At 43.1% G+C, this 17,719-nt stretch overlaps 1 protein-coding gene across 4 annotated transcripts in view; it reads right to left on the minus strand.

Annotated features, from left to right (window-relative positions):
• The window catches only part of TDP1 (tyrosyl-DNA phosphodiesterase 1), a 75,324-nt gene that overhangs the window by 33,576 nt on the left and 24,029 nt on the right, over positions 1-17,719 (minus strand). For 3 of the 4 annotated variants that reach the window (XM_024736357.1, XM_024736360.1, XM_024736358.1), the window contains 6 exons: positions 14,782-14,949; positions 14,256-14,334; positions 11,999-12,181; positions 11,338-11,386; positions 9,053-9,119; positions 7,427-7,534 (listed from right to left, as the gene is read on the minus strand). In XM_024736357.1, coding sequence (XP_024592125.1) covers positions 7,427-7,534; positions 9,053-9,119; positions 11,338-11,386; positions 11,999-12,181; positions 14,256-14,334; positions 14,782-14,949 — 654 coding nt within the window. Of the gene's footprint in view, positions 1-1,741; positions 1,876-7,426; positions 7,535-9,052; positions 9,120-11,337; positions 11,387-11,998; positions 12,182-14,255; positions 14,335-14,781; positions 14,950-17,719 lie in introns of those variants that run through there. The other variant, XM_024736359.1, reaches the window with a different exon arrangement.

Consider the following 17,719-nt stretch of genomic DNA (forward strand, 5'->3'; position numbering starts at 1 on the left):
AATGCATGCAGCTTTTGATGTATTTATCTTTCACTAAAATCCCCATTCTTAAAACATAATACGTCTGCCACTCTGTAGATGGATTGTAAGGTTTGCTGGCATTATCGTTTCATTTAGACTAGAATCCATGGTTCTCTCTACAACCCTACCTCATCACTCTAAAGTAGGAAAATGCATTAAATGAAAGAACAGCAGCACTCATAAATCAGTTGTTCACAGAGTTCTGAATTTATTCTCAAAGACGACAATACCATCCACCAGAAGAGACAATCTAGGGGATATTTAGAAAGGCATGGGGCATCTGGATGGCTTTCAGCGTGACGTGGCGGTTTGTATGTGAGGCCCAGGTTACTAAACACCCCATAACACACAGGACAATCCTGCACAACAAAGGATTATTTTGACCAAAATGCCAGTTACTGCTCTGACCTCCCCGGCCCTCCAATCCCACTCACTCCAGCAATACCCACTTGGTTTCTCAATCACAAACCAGAATATCCCCAGCTCCGCCCCTCTGCCCAGAATGCTTTCCCCCAGCTCTCCATCCACACGGCTCCCTCGCTTCTTTCAGGTCTCTGCTTAAATGTCACCACGTCAGTGAGGTGTTCCCTGACCATCCTATTCATGAGCGGCCTCCCTTCCTGACACAGGGATAGCATAGTGCCTGAGGATGTTACTGGGTTCCTGGGTGCTTGTTGACCCTCTCTGTGCTTCAGTTCTCCCATCTGTAAAGGGGACCAGCAGCTCTGTTGCAGGGTTGTTATGAGGATTACATGAGCGTATGTGTGTGTATGGACTGTGCTTTTAGAAGAATGCCTGGAACTTAGCGTAAGCACTATGTTAGCTCTGAAAATCTAAAACAACCGAAACCAACTTGGAAATTAAGCTATTCCCTAACTTATTATAGTTAACGGCAAAACTTAATTTTGTTAACTCACTAGGTGACAAAAGTTGACCTAAGCTAACATGAGGCTACTTGTAACACCACTAAGGATGTTAATAGATGGTATATGTGTCATATTATGTTTCCATGCTCCAAATACATCTTGTCTCAAGGATTTTGAGTAAAGGACTGTGCACCTAAATTACTATTCTACTTTATTTTCTCTAGAGCAATTATCACCGTTTTGATACATATAAACTTGGTTTTTGTGTAATTCTCACCATCATAAAGTCAAGGATTACATTTTATTATTGCACTCCCTGCACCTGGAAAAGTACCTGCCACATAGCAGGTGCTCAATAAATACGTGTTGAAATGAATGGTTAAATTTTATGATGCCCAAAATACAACACAGAACATTTCTTAGGTAGAAGGAAGATTATTTCATGGAAGATGGTGACCAGTTAGCTGTTCTTTAACTCAGGAGGGAAGGCTTGGATCCAATTCATCTGTGTGGCAGTGGAACACTGGGTTAATGTGATGTTTAGTCCCTGTATGTTCCTCCCCTCCCAGGCACCAACCTCGTGCTCCACTCTTCCCTGACCATCCACAAAGGCTCAGGGTGTCCATGATCAGTTCCAAAGAGAACTCCAAAATATACCATGTGTACACTGACCTTCTGAGTGCAACACCGCCAATAAACAATTCCACTTGACCGCCCCACTATAACAAATCAGTCTAATCGAGTTGACCATTCTCCCACCGAAACCAGTTTCACTTCCTGACTTCTCTATTGATGATGGTGACCATCCCCCATCTCCCTACCAGCCACACCCCAAGCCCAGGACTTGCCTTTGAAGCGTCTCCCACAGTCAATTACGCACAAAGTCTAGGCAGTGCTTTCACTGGTACAGCCTCCATCTTGGCCTTCATTCGATTCCTCGTTAACGAATCTGTGCTGAGCGCCCCTCCATGCCAGGCACCGGAGGGCACTGAACAAGACAGAAATGGACTTGGCTCAGAGGTGAGAGGGGAAGCGAGTGATCACACAAGCAACCACACTGAAAGGGAAACAACACAGACCATGCAAGAAGCCCAGGGCTTATGGACACCCTGCCTGGAACAGAGCAGTGTCTGGAAAGAGCAATGGCTAAAATAAGTAATATGTGTGCCATGAGTTGTTGGACAGATGGACACCAGGAGGCTGAGGAAGCAAGGAGAGTTTCAGTGACGTTTAAGGCGAGAGCTGAAAGTCAGTGTAGGCCTTGCTGGGTGAAAATCTACTTATGCAGAACGGTCAGAATTACACTGCAATTACATAACACATATACAACCAGCTGTTTGACAGAACCTCTTTGGTCCTAATGTAAATCCCACGAGAGCGTGAACCTCTCATTCTAACGGTGGAATAGGTACCACGGAGGGGCCACACGCATTGGACTATCATTAGTGACCTGTGTGTCAAGATTGTGCTCTTCCACTCCCAGTTCTTTCATTATACTTTATCAGTGGATTTACCGCTCCGAACTTAAAGTTGAACTCTTCTGCCTGTGGCTCAAATCACCAAGCGTGGCACCTCACACCCTCGTGGCTGCTGTGCACATGAGGCGTCTGAGGCTCAGAGCGGTTAAGAAACGTGTTCACGGCAAGACTCGTTCAGGAGTAGACAGATCATCTCGTCCAGGACCGTCTGATGATGTAAAGCTCATACTCTCTCTTCTCTACAAGATGAGACAGAACAGTGAGCTCCCAAGCACACGCACAAGTGCTCTTAAGGATGTGCAGGAGGGAGAGACCAGTAGCGGCTGGCAAAGCCTCCTTGAGAAGAGGCCAGCCCTGAGCACAATACTGACGAGATGAGCAGCAGCTGGAGAGGCAGAGGAAAAGGACCAAGGCATCTGGAAAGGGGACTCCATGGGCTGCTGGCAGGATGACTTCAGGGGCAAAGGAGGCCAGCCCTGCGGCTGCTGGCGGCTCCCGCCAGGAAGTACAGGAGAAGCAAGGTGGAAACGGGGTGGCCAGGGTCTGAATGTCAACGGAGGACTCCAGACTTCAGCTTACAGGAAACGGGCGGGGATTCTGAACATGGGACGGTGAGGAAGACCCGTGTCTCTGAAAGATGAATGGTCATAGACAACGAGGACAGGTGGCCTGGGAAGAGGACGACCTGTGCGATGGGACAGCAGACAGGCAATCATTTCAGAAGTCCAGGGATTAGAAAAGGAAACTTGGAGACATCCGAAGGACGAGTAAGCCTTGATAGCTATTTTGAAAGCGTCACATGCCCACCTCAAGAATACAGCTGGTCTCTTTCTATTGAAATCATTTCGGTGTCTGGCTTCTGACATCTCCGAGATTCTGAGCATCTCAAAGGCACTATGTAAATCTTCTCATTGTTTTATCCCGAGTGCCCAGCATCCACAGGAGGAAGGACCTCAGTAAACGCTCCAAGGAAGGAAGAGCACAAGAGGACAGCTGGGCTTCAAGCCTGATGAGAGTGGGCAGGTGCCTCTGGGGCAAAGAGGGATGATGGGAAAAGAACCTCCTTCTAGATAGAGGAGCTCGGTTTGGGAGATAAGGTTGGAAACAAAAACAAAAAAGAAAGGAGTTACTAGTAGATGTCACTTATACTTGGGATCTGTACCTTCCCTTGTTATGAAAGGGCTGGAGAGCGGGCTCTAAGTATGTTCTAAATTGTTATAGAAGTTACATTTCTCAGGTATCCTTTCATAAAACTGGAGGGCTATGGGGGCTTTTTCTCTTTTACATAACAAAGTAAAACATGCTGCAGTTTCTTTTGACCTAACTGGTCTTCACAGAAAACAGGAGCACTAAAACCGTATCTTAATTAAGAGGCATTAGAAGGTAGAGCTGAAGAGTGCCAGTCGTGGAGCCAAAGGCCTGGGGTTCAAATCCTGCTTCTACCACTTACTACCGTGTGACCACGGGCAGCCTTCTCAACCACTCATTTCTCCAAGTCCTCGTGGAGCTGTTGTGAGCATTAAATGAATAAACGTACATAAAGCATTTAGAACAGCGTCTGGCATGTCGAAATCCCTGAATGAATGTTACTTGTTATCCTTTAAACATCTTGGCAAGTATAGTTTTTGGTCTAGGTGCTCCAGAATAAAATTAGAAGCCACAGATTCACAAAGACAAATTTCAAATTCTTCAATTAACTTGCAAGTTATAATTAAGCCAGTCAGTACTACAGCAGACATTCACAGTACAAAACCACCACCAAATATTAAATGTATCAACTGACAGTAGATGCTTTCTGGACTTAAGTGCAAGAACACAGGTGCACTTGTCTGAGAAGATCTGTTCTGAAGGTATCTGAATCTGTTTTTATTCATCTAGCTGCATGGACTCACTCAGATTCTCCCTGAAAGCCCCGTGGGCTTTCTCAGCTCTGTGCCCTTCGCCCCCTAGCTCCTCGGCTCAGATTCCCCTCCCAATCCACCTGGTTTACGTCCAGACCTACCTTGAGACCTACATGAAATACCACTTTCTTTTCTTTAGCTGGTGGTCTCTCAAACAACCAGACCCTGCTCCAGCCAGAAAATATGTTTCTAACACTGGTCCTTACACAGCGGAACGACGAGGGGCCAGCGTCGTCTCTCCCGGCAGCCCCTGCATGGCAGGAGCACGCCTCACTCTTTTTCCCAGTCGTGCTCCCAGGGTTGAGCACACACTGTCGTTAAACTATGAAACTCAGCCCGTAGAAAAGGATTACTCACGGGGTTAACTTAATCTCAACCTCCCTTAGTGCCCTTAAATCATAATCAGTAAATCTCATGCAACTTCTGTGAAGCACATCTATCCTTTTCACTCCACTTTGAGGAAAAACAATCCCCAAATTGTCTTTTCCAGGGAAAGTAAAGAAAGGCTCAAGACTGCAACACAGGACCGGAGACTTGAGACTCCAGGCTGCGGGCTGGCCCTATGGATTAGGGACTTTGAAGCTCCCACAATCGCGAGTCAATTCCTTAAAATGAAAATACCTCTCTGTGTATCTCATCTACTGGTTCCGTTTCTCTGGAGAACCCTGACTAACACGGCAGTGTGAGAGGAATCGTCCCTCCCTGCCCAGGACCCAACGTTTCCATTTCTATCCTACAGGCCAGCCCTCCAAACAGCCTCTCCTCTCCTTTAACCCTGGGTCCCCGGCACCAGGATTTCCATCTCTAGTAACCCTCAAAGACCCACAGCAAGCACTCTTACATAGAAGACTTCAACACTAACATCTTGGAGGAAAAGTCTACCTAACGGCAGGAGGGGAGTAAAAGAGATCACTTCTGATCACTCTGTGGATAAAAGGTGAGCTGCACGCTTTTCAATGCTTAATTTCTTGGGGTACCTGTTTTCTCAGCCAAAAAACCCATGACGCTAGACGAGACCACTTTTCCCCAATGACTGATATGTTTCTTTATATTGCTCTGACCCTCTCACCCTATTTTGAGAAAAAACATTCTGCTAATAGTTAAGAGGATTTTAACCAAAGTTGGAAGAATAGCCTTCAGAGTCAATTCAACATTGCCGCAAAGTGGTATGATTTCAGTAAGAGCCTCGATGAGCATAAAAACATAATATAATGGGTAGAGAACCTGTCAGATCTGATTGAGGGAAATGTCACATCACTTCAGGTACTCAACACAGAGCAAAACAACAAGCTTTGTAATAAAGTAGCCCTTGGGATGTATGATGGCCTACCACTCCGCAATGCTTCCAGTGGTAGCGTTGTAGAATCAGAAGCAAGTAGATAATTTCATTGAGTCCTACTGACTCATCAGCATATACAAGGAAGCAAAGGTCACACACAGCATCACGATGTGACAGAACCAGGATTAAAAGCCAGGTTTTTCTCCTTGCAACTTAGTAAGCTGGTTTAACAGACAGTTACTGAGCACATAGGTGAGCTGACACTGAAATGTGGTCTCTGAGTATCCAGGTCACTTGGGAGGCTGTTCAAGGATCCACGTTAGGCCCCAATTCATGTTTTTGTTGGTTAACTTCATAGAAGACTGAATAGTATTATAACTTCATTTCTCATCACTTGAATTCAGGAATACTGGTAATAATCTAGCTTTCTCATGTGTGTTTTATTTAAAATACACTTGGGGGAGGAAGTAACAATCTCCCCCTCACCAAGGCCCGAACTCCTCACCCACAGAGGGGCCACACGGCCTCCATGCCTCTGCTCTCCGTGGCATTTCCTATCTGTCTCAGGCAATGACTTCTCCACCCAGGGGATCTACAGTTCAGGTCTCATACTCAGGTAACCTACTCTTTACAGGCAGTAGTTTCTCTTTTTATAGGCACACAGCAAAGAGAAGGGCACTAATTCCCCTGGCCATCCTTCACAGCCTTGAGGGCAGAGCTTGAACAAGTGTAATGACAGCTCTCATGTCATGGGCTTATATGTCTCCAGAACTGGGCTCTGTCATTTAACTCTCACAATAACCCCCAAAGGCAGCCATCACCTTTCCCATTTTATACAATAGGAAAGAGCCTCAGGTTAAATAAATTTCCCAAGTTCACAGAGCTAGTAAATAACAGAAGAGTCTGATCTTTAGGACTCAAGAGTATGCTTTCCCATTGTGCTATGGCTCCTCAGAAACGTCTGGGAAGCCCTCTCTCACATCTAACCTCCACCACTAACACTGTTTAGTCTCGGACCCGTATCCGGAGCCAGGGGCAAAGGTTAGCCACTAATTTCCATAAACTAGGAAAGTAACTTGGTTGCTTCTAAGTGGTTCTTTGGTTGAAAAGTGTGTTCATGAAAGCTTTTAAACTTCTGTTTAAAAGTTTGTTCATCATTAAAGAAATAATTCTACTCTGTGATACCTTAATTAGTTGCTATTGGCATCAACTGTGTTATTAAATTATGAAGAGATGCCTAACGGTCTCTGTAGATTAGAAGCCAGGAACTAAAGTTCTAGTCCAGCTCTATTTTATAGCTTGTTATAAAAACAGACACAAAAATGCTAATAGGTAGGGACTTTCTTATAGGGGGTGACAAAAATAATCTAAAATTGGATTACTGTGATGGTTTCATAATTCTGTGAATATACTAAATCATTAAATTGTAGACTTCAAATTGGTAAACTTTATAGTATGTTAATTATACCTTAATAAAGATGTTTAAAAAAAACACAAAGAGATTTGATTGCTCAAGTTTCACTTATCTAAGAAGAAAATAATTAAGGAATATTAATTTTACCATGTTATTCTTCTTTATTTACTCCAAATGTCAATTTGCCTAATTCCTATTTCTGAAGTATTAAATACAGAAGTAAACACAAACTTTATGCAAACTGTGTAAACATCTACACTTATAAATAAAGTCAGGCAATGATCCCTCTGCCAAGGGATTCATGTCAAGGGCCTACTTGAAATAAGGCTCATATAAGACACACACATACACAAAGAAAACTAACGACAATCCAAAGTCACTTTTTGGAACCCTATTCAGTACCCTTAGCAGGAGTTACAAATACACTTGTAACAACTCCTCCCATCAGGAATGTAAGAACTACGTACCTTGTGACAAGGAACCACGCAAGTTGACTGAAGTCTGGAGAGGGTCTCATATATGTCTTAATATGTGGCATGGCATTGCTGCGGCCTGACGTGTCAGCTGACCATTTGCTAGTGACGGGAAAGACACACATCACTAATTAGAAAATATAAATTGGTCATAGTCCTAGTATGAGGAAACTGTCTCAAAAGCAAACTCCTATCATCTAAAAAACAGTGAGTACACTGTTCTCTGTGATATGACCTGTGATATCTCCTTAAACTGTACTCAGCTAACAGCATAACACATGTTCATTTTAGAATGTAGGTACGTAGAAGAAAAATTTACCACCACCTACAAAAAGCACTGTAACCTTTCGTATGGCCTTCCCATCTTGTTATGAATACACATACATATGATTTCTATTGTGCTTTTAACCGCATGTATGCACATTTGGTCTCCTTGAAAGTAGGAACTGTGCTCCCGGAGCACGTTACTGAGTACAAGAGGCTCACCAAATGCTTGTTGAAAGAATAAAATACAAAATGGGAAAAATACAAACAGTAGGAATATCAAAATGGAATGCTGAAAGGCAGGGGGACAATTCAGAAATATTCCAGTCAAATGCTGATATTCATATGTCTGAGTTTGGTTTCTAAGTTTCCAACATTTTTAGGACTACGGTTCCATGGGGAAAAAATGACCTATATTATGAGGCAACAATCCTTACTTATGAAAATAAGAGGATGGTCCCTCAAGAAAACAGATTGTCTGTAAGAGTAAAATCAAGATTAGGTAGATTCGTTATTAGATTGTTACATTCACTTGTATGAAGACAATACTGAAAGGAGTTCAATTTTTAAAAATGTCCTCTGCAAAACCAAACATTTCCAAAGAAAGCATTAAAGAAAGGCTCCAGGATGAATGGCGTACTGAATTAGACTGAAAGCTTTTTTTTTTTTTTTTGGCCTCGCTGCACCACACGTGGGATCTTAGTTCCCCGACCAGGGACTGAACCCAGGCCCTCGGCAGTGAAAGCGTGGAGTCCTAACCACTGGACGGCCAGGGAACTCCCAGACTGAAAGCTAGAGAAATGTAATCTGCCTTCGTTTCTGGCGTCCAGCATAATGAATGCTTGTTGAAGCAAGTATGAAACTAGAACTGGCCTAGAACACGCAGGATGTGCAGCCACTGCAGCCAGAAGAGGACGCGGGACACCCCGCTCACCTGAACACTCGGCCATTTGCTGACTGTTACAACAAGCCAAAGGCACCCCGTGCCCTGGAGAGAGTGGTGTGGATTCTTCCCCTGGTAAGCCTGTGGTTTCACAGAGTATGAATGTGTAGACGGAAGGATGACATATTTTGGAAATATGGACGAAAATGCTGCTTATGTAAATTCGAAACTTCCCAACATGCTCTTTTATTTACCTTTTTCTCTGTATGCCAATATTTGACTCTTTGGTATTAAAAACCATTTCTAAGAAATGCTTAGAACCTTGTTTTAAATGATTTCTATCACTAACATATGCAGATAAAAAATATAGCTATATTATATAAGGTCCTTTTTTTTAAAAAAATCATACTGACAAATAACATTCTTATTTTACCCTAAAGAAGCAAAGGCAGCATTCTAAACCTATTACTTACTGAAAATAGGAATGGAGCCAATTCTGTTTCTCCGCCGTCTGGATGCTATAGGGAAGAGAGCCCCCAGCTTTTAAAATAAGAAAAATAAAAAAATGAAAATTACTGACTATAATTTGAGGATCCTTTGTTAAGAAGAAAATCTACAGCGAACAGTTGGAAGGTAAAAGAAAACCACTACTTACTTCATCTTATGGAATAGTTCTTTGAAAGAAAATGGCTAAACAAAACTGCTTTGGGTTTGCTCTCTCAATGGGGTTTCCTTTCTTAGGTATGCATGTCAAATAGTAAATGTTTACTATCTGAATAGAAAAAGGTATTTAATCACTGGGGTGGTAGTGGTGGTGGAAATTTAACATCTATAATAGCACAGATCTGAAATGTTAGGAAAGACCAGAGAATGAATCTCTGCCCATCCTGCTGTCCTCATGCAGGTGAGACACCCTTAGCCACATTTTGTAAGATGAGGTTTGGTGCACCTGTTTTTTGCCCAAGACCAGGACACTCGGGGGAAGGCACACTAGGTTAAAAACTTGGTTCTCCTGCCTCCTTCACCTTTTACACTGATATCTCCAAATAGACTTTGTCCTAGCTACACAGATTCTTACAAATGAAATAAAAGGATCACTAAATTAAAATGTTCAGTAAACAGGTACATTTTTAAAAAGGAATTCTAAAAGCCATAGTCCTACAAAGAGAACGAAGATACAGTTCCAAGTGGAAACACAATTAGAAGCCAATTTTTGTTCCTCTTTGAAAGGAAGAAAGTTCACTGTAGATTCATCAGTGACTTTCCAAACACGTTAGAACTTCTCCATAGTAATCTATATCCAAAGAGGGCTTTAAATTTCTGACATATCGAATAAGGCATGTTGTATCTCTCACTACAAATTAACTAAGAACATAGCTGAGGTTTCAAGGACCAGTTACCCAATAGCTTTATTGAAAATACCAAGTTCTTCCCTACTAAAAAACATGCTTTGCATGGATCTAGCCTATTAGAAGTACAGAAAGGAGGGGGAAAAAAAAAAAGCAGCCAAACCAACCAGAAAATCACCATGTCCCTGAGTCTCAGTGAAGTGATTTTAGCTTGCCATTAAAAAGCAACAAATGGGGCTTCCCTGCTGGCGCAGTGGTTGGGAGTCCGCCTGCCGATGCAGAGGACATGGGTTCGTGCCCCGGTCTGGGAGGATCCCACATGCCGCGGAGCGGCTGGGCCCGTAAGCCATGGCCGCTGGGCCTGCGCGTCCGTAGCCTGTGCTCCGAAATGGGAGAGGCCACAGCAGGGAGGGGCCTGCGTACCGCAAAAAAAAAAAAAAAAAAAAAAGCAACAAATGGGCTAATACACTCCAAACTCTACTGAGATTTTCCTGGCAGGGTCACATGTAGTTTGATAAGCAATGAATGGACTAAGCTGGTCTAATTCAGAGCACTCTGCTTCCAGCCATAAGCAAATGCCAATCAGACTTGCCCTTTTTCCAAGGCATTACCCTGTGTGGGTTTCTGGTTAATACCTCCTGAATGTACTATCTGGGGCGGGGGGGGGGCTGCTGAATTCTAAATAAGTTTAGTGCCCAGCACTGACATAAGGGAAATAGAGGACAAGACTGAAAGATGTCTACAAAACAGTCCTAGGATTTACAGATGAAGCTCTTGCAAGACAAGATACATCAACTGGGTTATACCAAAGGTTTCATCTCAGTATTAAGCATAAGTTCCGGACCTTCAATATTATCTGTATCTGGAATCCAAATCTGGAAGGACCACACAGTACTTCAGGCAGGGGGGATGTGGGGAGAGAGAGGTCAGAGAAATGTATGACACACAGCTGTAGGGGAAGCTGGTTTTATCCGGACGTCTTGTCTGGACAACCAATCTGCTGGTGGCAGAAGTGAGAACAATCTTATTGGTAAAAATATCAATCACTCGGAGCATTACTGTGAGGATTAAATAACACACAAATTGCCCAACTGCATGGCATCATCTTTGGAACACAGCACTGCTCAGTATTACCTACTGTCATGATCCTTATCTAGTTAAGAGAGAATAATCTCTAAATTTCTAACCAACACTTTTCTCGTCTCAAGGAGGAAGGCATTTTTATTACTTGTTCTAAGAAGTTTACCAGGGCCATGTATAACTGAATCACTTTGCTGTACACCTGAAACTAACACAACATTGTAAATCAGCTATATCCCAATAAAATTAAAAAAGAAAACGTTTACCAGGGCATTTATGAAATATACACACACATAAAATACAATCAGGACAGTTTCCCCAACAATTACCTGGATATCCTTCTAAGCTGGTCCGCACGTTTTCCACTGAAGGATAGATCTAAAAAAAAAAAAACACTTGGCATGTACCACATGGAAGAACTATTTGTTGAAAGGAATGAAGATTCGTTTTTAAGAAAACGAAAATCTCAATTAGAAATACCTAAAGACTTAGAAAACGTGCTTTAAATTTTACACAAGTTCCCATCTTACTGAAAAAAATTAAACTTCTAGTAATTGAACTACAGAAAGCATATTATAGTCAATGAAAGAAAATTACATTTCCATTTGAGTACTTTTTTCCCTCTGAAATGACAAATTAACACTGAATTGAATGCAAAATTATGAATTCAAAGGTCTCTAAATTAATAATGCTCGTAATTCTGCTGGCAATGCTTTATCAAGTATTTTTTCCCTTGGCTTGACGACCTCAAGGAAGGAATGGAGAATTCGCAGGCTAGTCTGTGGCTGAGATGGAGCTCTGAGCAAACCAGCAAGCTCCCAGCACCAAATGATATTAGGGCCACTTGATTACAAATTACTATGCTAAGGGACTGCTGTTGCCATCCCCAAACCATGGAATGAAACATCTCTCTATGACAACAAGGACTGATTTGATTCTTCCCCTGGACTACAGGATAAGGACAGTGACCTCGAGGAGGGGGACACTCACCAGATGAAGAGGAACAGCACTTCCTAGGGCCCTGCTTTCTTTGCCCAGTGTCACCAAGCTCTCTTTAAACTCAGAACACAACCATTTTGACTCATCGGCCCCCATGGAGCCAACGCTTGAGAACTGACCTACTATAGGCCAGGACTCTGCTTTAGGTATGGACAAGGCATGCTCTTTCAGAATCTGTGAGAGAATAAAAACGAATGATACCGTTACTCCAAACACATGAACAGAAATGCTGTGACAACTCAGAACATGACTTTCTGTCCTTGGAATGCCTCGTTCACAAGGAAAGGCTGAAAATATTAGCAATCGAGTTCATACCCATGTGTAGTTTTTTTTCCTTCTTTGGGAAATATTTTTAAACACTGAAGATATTTTATTTTAATGGAGTAAGTGGACACAAGTATTCTTCTTCCAAAATTCTTTGATTTGTACTAAAAGCAAAAACAGATTAAAAAAATAAAAAGAAGACCCATTTTAGTAGCAGTGTCAGATAAAGCACCAACCTGCCATAGGAAATTAGATTTTTGCCTTGAAGTTGCAATGGTTTAACATACCTAAACAATACTAGGAGGTCAAGCTATTGTATATTTTGACTCGTATCATTTGAAAGAGGTTTAACCCTTGGGGCCTAGGCAGCTGTGATGCTCTGGAAATAAAAGGGAATATATTTACATATAGATACATACTACCATAAGCACTGCAGAAGACTGACCTGCATTTCCTGCTTTGTCTGATATTTATGCAAAGCTGCAGAAACAATTCAGAAAATACTGGGAAATTTTATCCATTTAAATACATACCGAGGGTCTTTCCTAGAGGCTGGAGATGGCAACAACAAAAGAAAGCCGCAGTTCCTGCCCCAGTGGAGCTCATGTTCTGACGGATGTATTGTCTAGTTTATATGTATTATTTTCCTTACCACAGTGTAGGCATTAATATTTATAAACACACTTCCCCAAAGAGCCCAAATAGTTCTCAACTTCCACCCTGGGTGCAGCATGGCATAGGAAACAGGACTGAGCCAACAAGACTCAGCTTCTATTTTGGGCTATTGTGGGCTCAGTCCTTGATCAGGTACATGACCCTAGCCAAGTCCCTGGGCTTCTCTTTACACCTCAGTGGAACACACGTCTGATCACCCATCTTCCCTGGAATGCAGCTATGATGCACCACGAGTTCCTGACAGTGGAAAGTGGTCGCAAACTCCAAGATGCTCCTCAGCTTTCAATAAGATTGGGAGGCCGTACAGTATGTGCGATCACCTGGCCGTTCTGAACACTGGCCCACAGGCTAATACACACTAGCGCTTACCGAACACTCAACACATGCCCTGCATTCATTTCCTCATTTAATCCTTACGTAATTCTGTGAGGGAAGTACTATTATTATGCCCATTTTATGGATGTCAAGAGGGGTTAGGGAGCAAGGCAAGATCACATGGCTCGTAACCAGGTCAGGATTTGGCCCCGGGTGTGGGTATCCGCCCACAAAGTTGTGCACTTAGCCAGTATGTGGGACCCTCTCCGCCCCAGGCCAAGACAGAAAGATGGCGGCTTCAAGACCTTGCCCGCTTTCAGCTGTGGTCTCACTTACAAAAGGAAATTAAAGTGAAAAGTTGTCATTGGCAGGGCGGAATTCTCACACAACGTAATTTATGGAAAAAGAGGGGCTTTTAAGAAAGCCCCTTTGAGGAATTTACCAAGGTCGATAAACTGACTCCTAGAGAGAGGTGGAGAAAAGTTTAAGCTTTAACTTGCTGGTTGTTTTATTTTGTTAAAGATCCTTCTTGGCTTAATTTCATACCAGCAGCAAATGTCATTGCCATAATTACAGTTCTCAGGGCAATGGTTCAGCAAACAAAACATATCATAGCTCAGTTGTAGTCTTCACTCAACACTATTTTCTGTTCTTTGTTGAATTTGTGTTAGAAATCCTTGATGCGCTGATGAAAAGCTATAATACTTATATGAATAAAAAAATCTCTATCTTTATTACAAGAAATAAAAAACCTCCATATACTTTTGCCATTTAGAATTGTTAACTCTACACCTATAAATGAGGCAAAATGTTAAAATGCAAGTAATTATTGGAAACTATAATTAGCAATCAATTATCAAGTGCCTACTATTTGCCCAGAATTGTGCTAGAGATACTACGAAGCTGCCTTCAAAATGTACCAATCATAAATGAAAAAGGACAGAACATACATTACATTTAAAAAAAAATGGTAAAATAGTAAAAATTCTGTTACCTTCCTAAGCCTAAAATGTCCCCAATTATCTTTCTGATTTCCTTGAAAGCGTCCCGGGGTTGAGCCAATAAGGTAAACACTAAAAAATATAAAGCACAAGTTATAGAACATAGTGATTTGTGGACTCCCCAAATCACAAAATATGCATGAAAAGCAACATTAAGCAAGAAATATTCTAAGAGCCAACCCACTTTCTTGAGATGCCTCTTCAGACTGACACAAAATCATTTTTGAGCACGTCAAGTAATGGTGGGGCACCCACGGAGTGTGAGGTACCAGGCAAAGAGCTCAGCAATTTTAAGAGAAAGCTCTCCTGCTGGGATGGGAGGGGGTGGGGTGATGGCACTCAGGTGAGGGGCAAGATCTCCCAGCCTCCACTTCAGTGCCCGAGGACCAGGAGGCGCAGACAGTGACAGGCCTGTTCTCATCACGTCCCGAAGGACAGCCATCTCCTGCCGGGTCCCCGTGTCCCAGACCTCGCATGGCACTCAAGGTAAGCACCCCAAGCTGCTAAGACGCCACGTACTTTGTTTCTGAGAGGTCGTGCTCCTGGATGGTATCGATCCACTCCTTGAGGGGAGAGGTGTTATAAGCCATCAAGTAGCTGATGAGGTCAGCTTTAAAGTGTGTGGTTGATTCTCCAGATCTGTGGGTCCCATGGACTATTCGTGGGTACAAGGGGCTCAACCACATTCTGGAATGGAAAAACATATGTATAACCTTTAACAGTCAGAAGCACAGCTGATCGCAGTGGTACCTCTGTATCGATTAGGCACTCACCCTAAGGAAGAGGTGAATTCTCACTACCTCTCTCCATGGTAGGTAAGGTCATCCTTATAAAACATGAAAAAAATCTGATGGCACCACTCCAATGGTTCCCATCATATTCAGAATTATTTTTGAAAACCACCGTGAATTTAAGACCCAGTAAGACCTGGCCTCTGTCCGCCTCTCCCGACTCAGTCTCTCCATGCTCCCTCCTTCATTCACGTACCTTCCCCCTTGCACCTCTACATCATTTTTAAAGACTCGATGACAACAGTTAAGTGTTCTACTTCTAACTGCTATAGCAACTCCACACCACCAGCAGTAACCCCAGCAAGGTTCTGCCCATGCCTACATCAGTGTAGCTCTTTAGCCAAGTGGAAAATAAAAGTTATCTAAGAAAAAAATGTGCAAATGTTTTCAATAAACAAACTCATTTTCATATATAACATATGGGATATACATATCCCACATCTGGTGTCTGGAATGAGTATAGACCACATTTAGTTATGTTACATTAACACTAACCTCAGACTTTCAAATAATTCAGTAAAAAAACTTTAAAGACATCTTTCATCAATTCTTTGTCAGTGTACTTTGCCAAACAAGCACAGTGAAACCCAGTCCTTCTGTGAAGTGGTCCCTCGTAGATTACAAAGAAGTATGGCTTCAAACTTCTTGTGCTGTTTCTTCAACAGCAAAATCAGGTTAACAGCCCTGCCTCGCCAAGGCGCCCAGAGGTAATGAACAGGGTCTAACTTAAAGCAGCCTCAGCAAGCACAAGCTGTGTCTGCCTTTTTCCCCTTCTTGGGTTATTTCCACACTTCTACCCAACAAGCCAAAAGAGAAACTGCCCGATTCCTCTTTCACTCAGCGGCCCTCCAAGGAGACTAGTAAGAGGCAGGCTGTCAGGGCAGGAAGGATCCAGGACCACGAGGATCCTGGCTGTGCGTCTTGTGAATTCTGTACACGTTTCTAGCAGTGACAAGTCACACCTTCCCTTCCCACTTCGAGGTGACCCCTCGCATGAGGGGTTATACTTGTGACCAGGACGGGAGTCCAGGCTCTGGACCTGGATCTGCTACTACCTGGTTGTGTCATTCTGGGCAAGCTCGGTGACCCCTCTGGGCCTCCCTCGGACCCTGTGCATGTAACGCGACCATGTCGGGCTGGCTGGCTAAGGTCTCTCCTCCCAGTAGCAACTCGGAGCCGACAGGGTGAGTGGGGCTCCTCCTGGATTAGAGGTTCACTCACGAGAGTTCTGAATGAGGAACATGACAGATGACGACTTTCTAAACGAGGATACCAAGATGTGAGGCGTTTTCAACATTTCAAAAATAAGAAAAGAAATCACCCTGGGCCAAATAATTTTAAAATTGAGAAATTAACAGGTGGACCAAGAAGCAGGTGAAAAGGATGGCTGGAACACATGTGGAAAAGGCAAGAATCAGCAGAGCCATGATAGGATGACCAGGAAATGAGATTACACAAAAAAACTACTTTTAAATATTGGGCTGGCCAAAAAGTTCATTTGGGTTTTTCCATAAGGTCTTACGGAAAAACCCGAACGAACCTTTTGGCCAAGCCAATATTTAAAAAAGTTACAACTCACGACATGAAAGTATCAGAGAGAGTAGAAGCTAGACTAAACGTGAGGTAACAGCACCTCCTATTCTGGGCTGGCCGGCAGAGGAAAGTTGGAGGGAGATTTCATACCCTTGGTACTTCTGAGTTTTGAACCACGTGAAGTTTTTTTAAATAAAGGAGAAAAATGAACACCAGAGCCATTTACCCTTAATCCCTTCCCCATAGTAGCCAACCCAGAGATGCCTAAGGAAACAGGCCTGGCTGCCTATAAACTCAAGCTCCAGAGGCGCTAGAGGCTGTGGGTGGGATTCTTTGAGCCACTGGAGAGCCAATTCGATAAATCCCTTTAGCTATGTTAATTATTGTTCCCTCAAGAACAAGCTATGTTAATATCACTTCCTTTTTTAAATGGGGCTACATATGAGTCATGAGTCGCAGAATGCAAGCTAGCAGCTTAGAAGCTCCTGGGGCAGCAAAGACCTTGTTTACCAGAAACTCGGTGGATTAAGAGCACTGAGAATACTTTCTCCCATTCTGAGGGTTGTCTTTCAGTCTTGTTTATGGTTTCCTTTGCTGTGCAAAAGCTTTCAAGTTTCATTAGGTCTCATTTGTTTATTTTTCTTTTTATTTCCATTTCTCTAGGAGGTGGGTCAAAAAGGATCTTGCTGTGATTTATGTCATAGTGTTCTGCCTATGTTTTCCTCTAAGAGTTTGATAGTGTCTGGCCTTACATTTAGGTCTTTAACCCCCTTTTTTTTTTTTTGCAGCCCGCAGGCCTCTCACTGTTGTGGCCTCTCCCGTTGCAGAGCACAGGCTCTGGACGCGCAGGCTCAGCAGCCATGGCTCACGGGCCCAGCCGCTCCGTGGCATGTGGGATCTTCCCGGACCGGGGCACGAACCCGCGTCCCCTGCATCAACAGGCAGACTCTAAACCACTGCGCCACCAGGGAAGCCCTTTAATCCATTTTGAGTTTATTTTTGTGTATGGTGTTGGGGAGTGTTCTAATTTCATACTTTTACATGTACCTGTCCAGTTTTCCCAGCACCACTTACTGAAGAGGCTGTCTTTTCTCCACTGTATATTCTTGCCTCCTTTATCAAAGATAAGGTGA

This window comes from Neophocaena asiaeorientalis, unplaced genomic scaffold (assembly GCF_003031525.2).
Source record: "Neophocaena asiaeorientalis asiaeorientalis breed wild unplaced genomic scaffold, Neophocaena_asiaeorientalis_V1.1 scaffold152, whole genome shotgun sequence".
NCBI classification, from domain to species: Eukaryota; Metazoa; Chordata; class Mammalia; order Artiodactyla; family Phocoenidae; genus Neophocaena; species Neophocaena asiaeorientalis.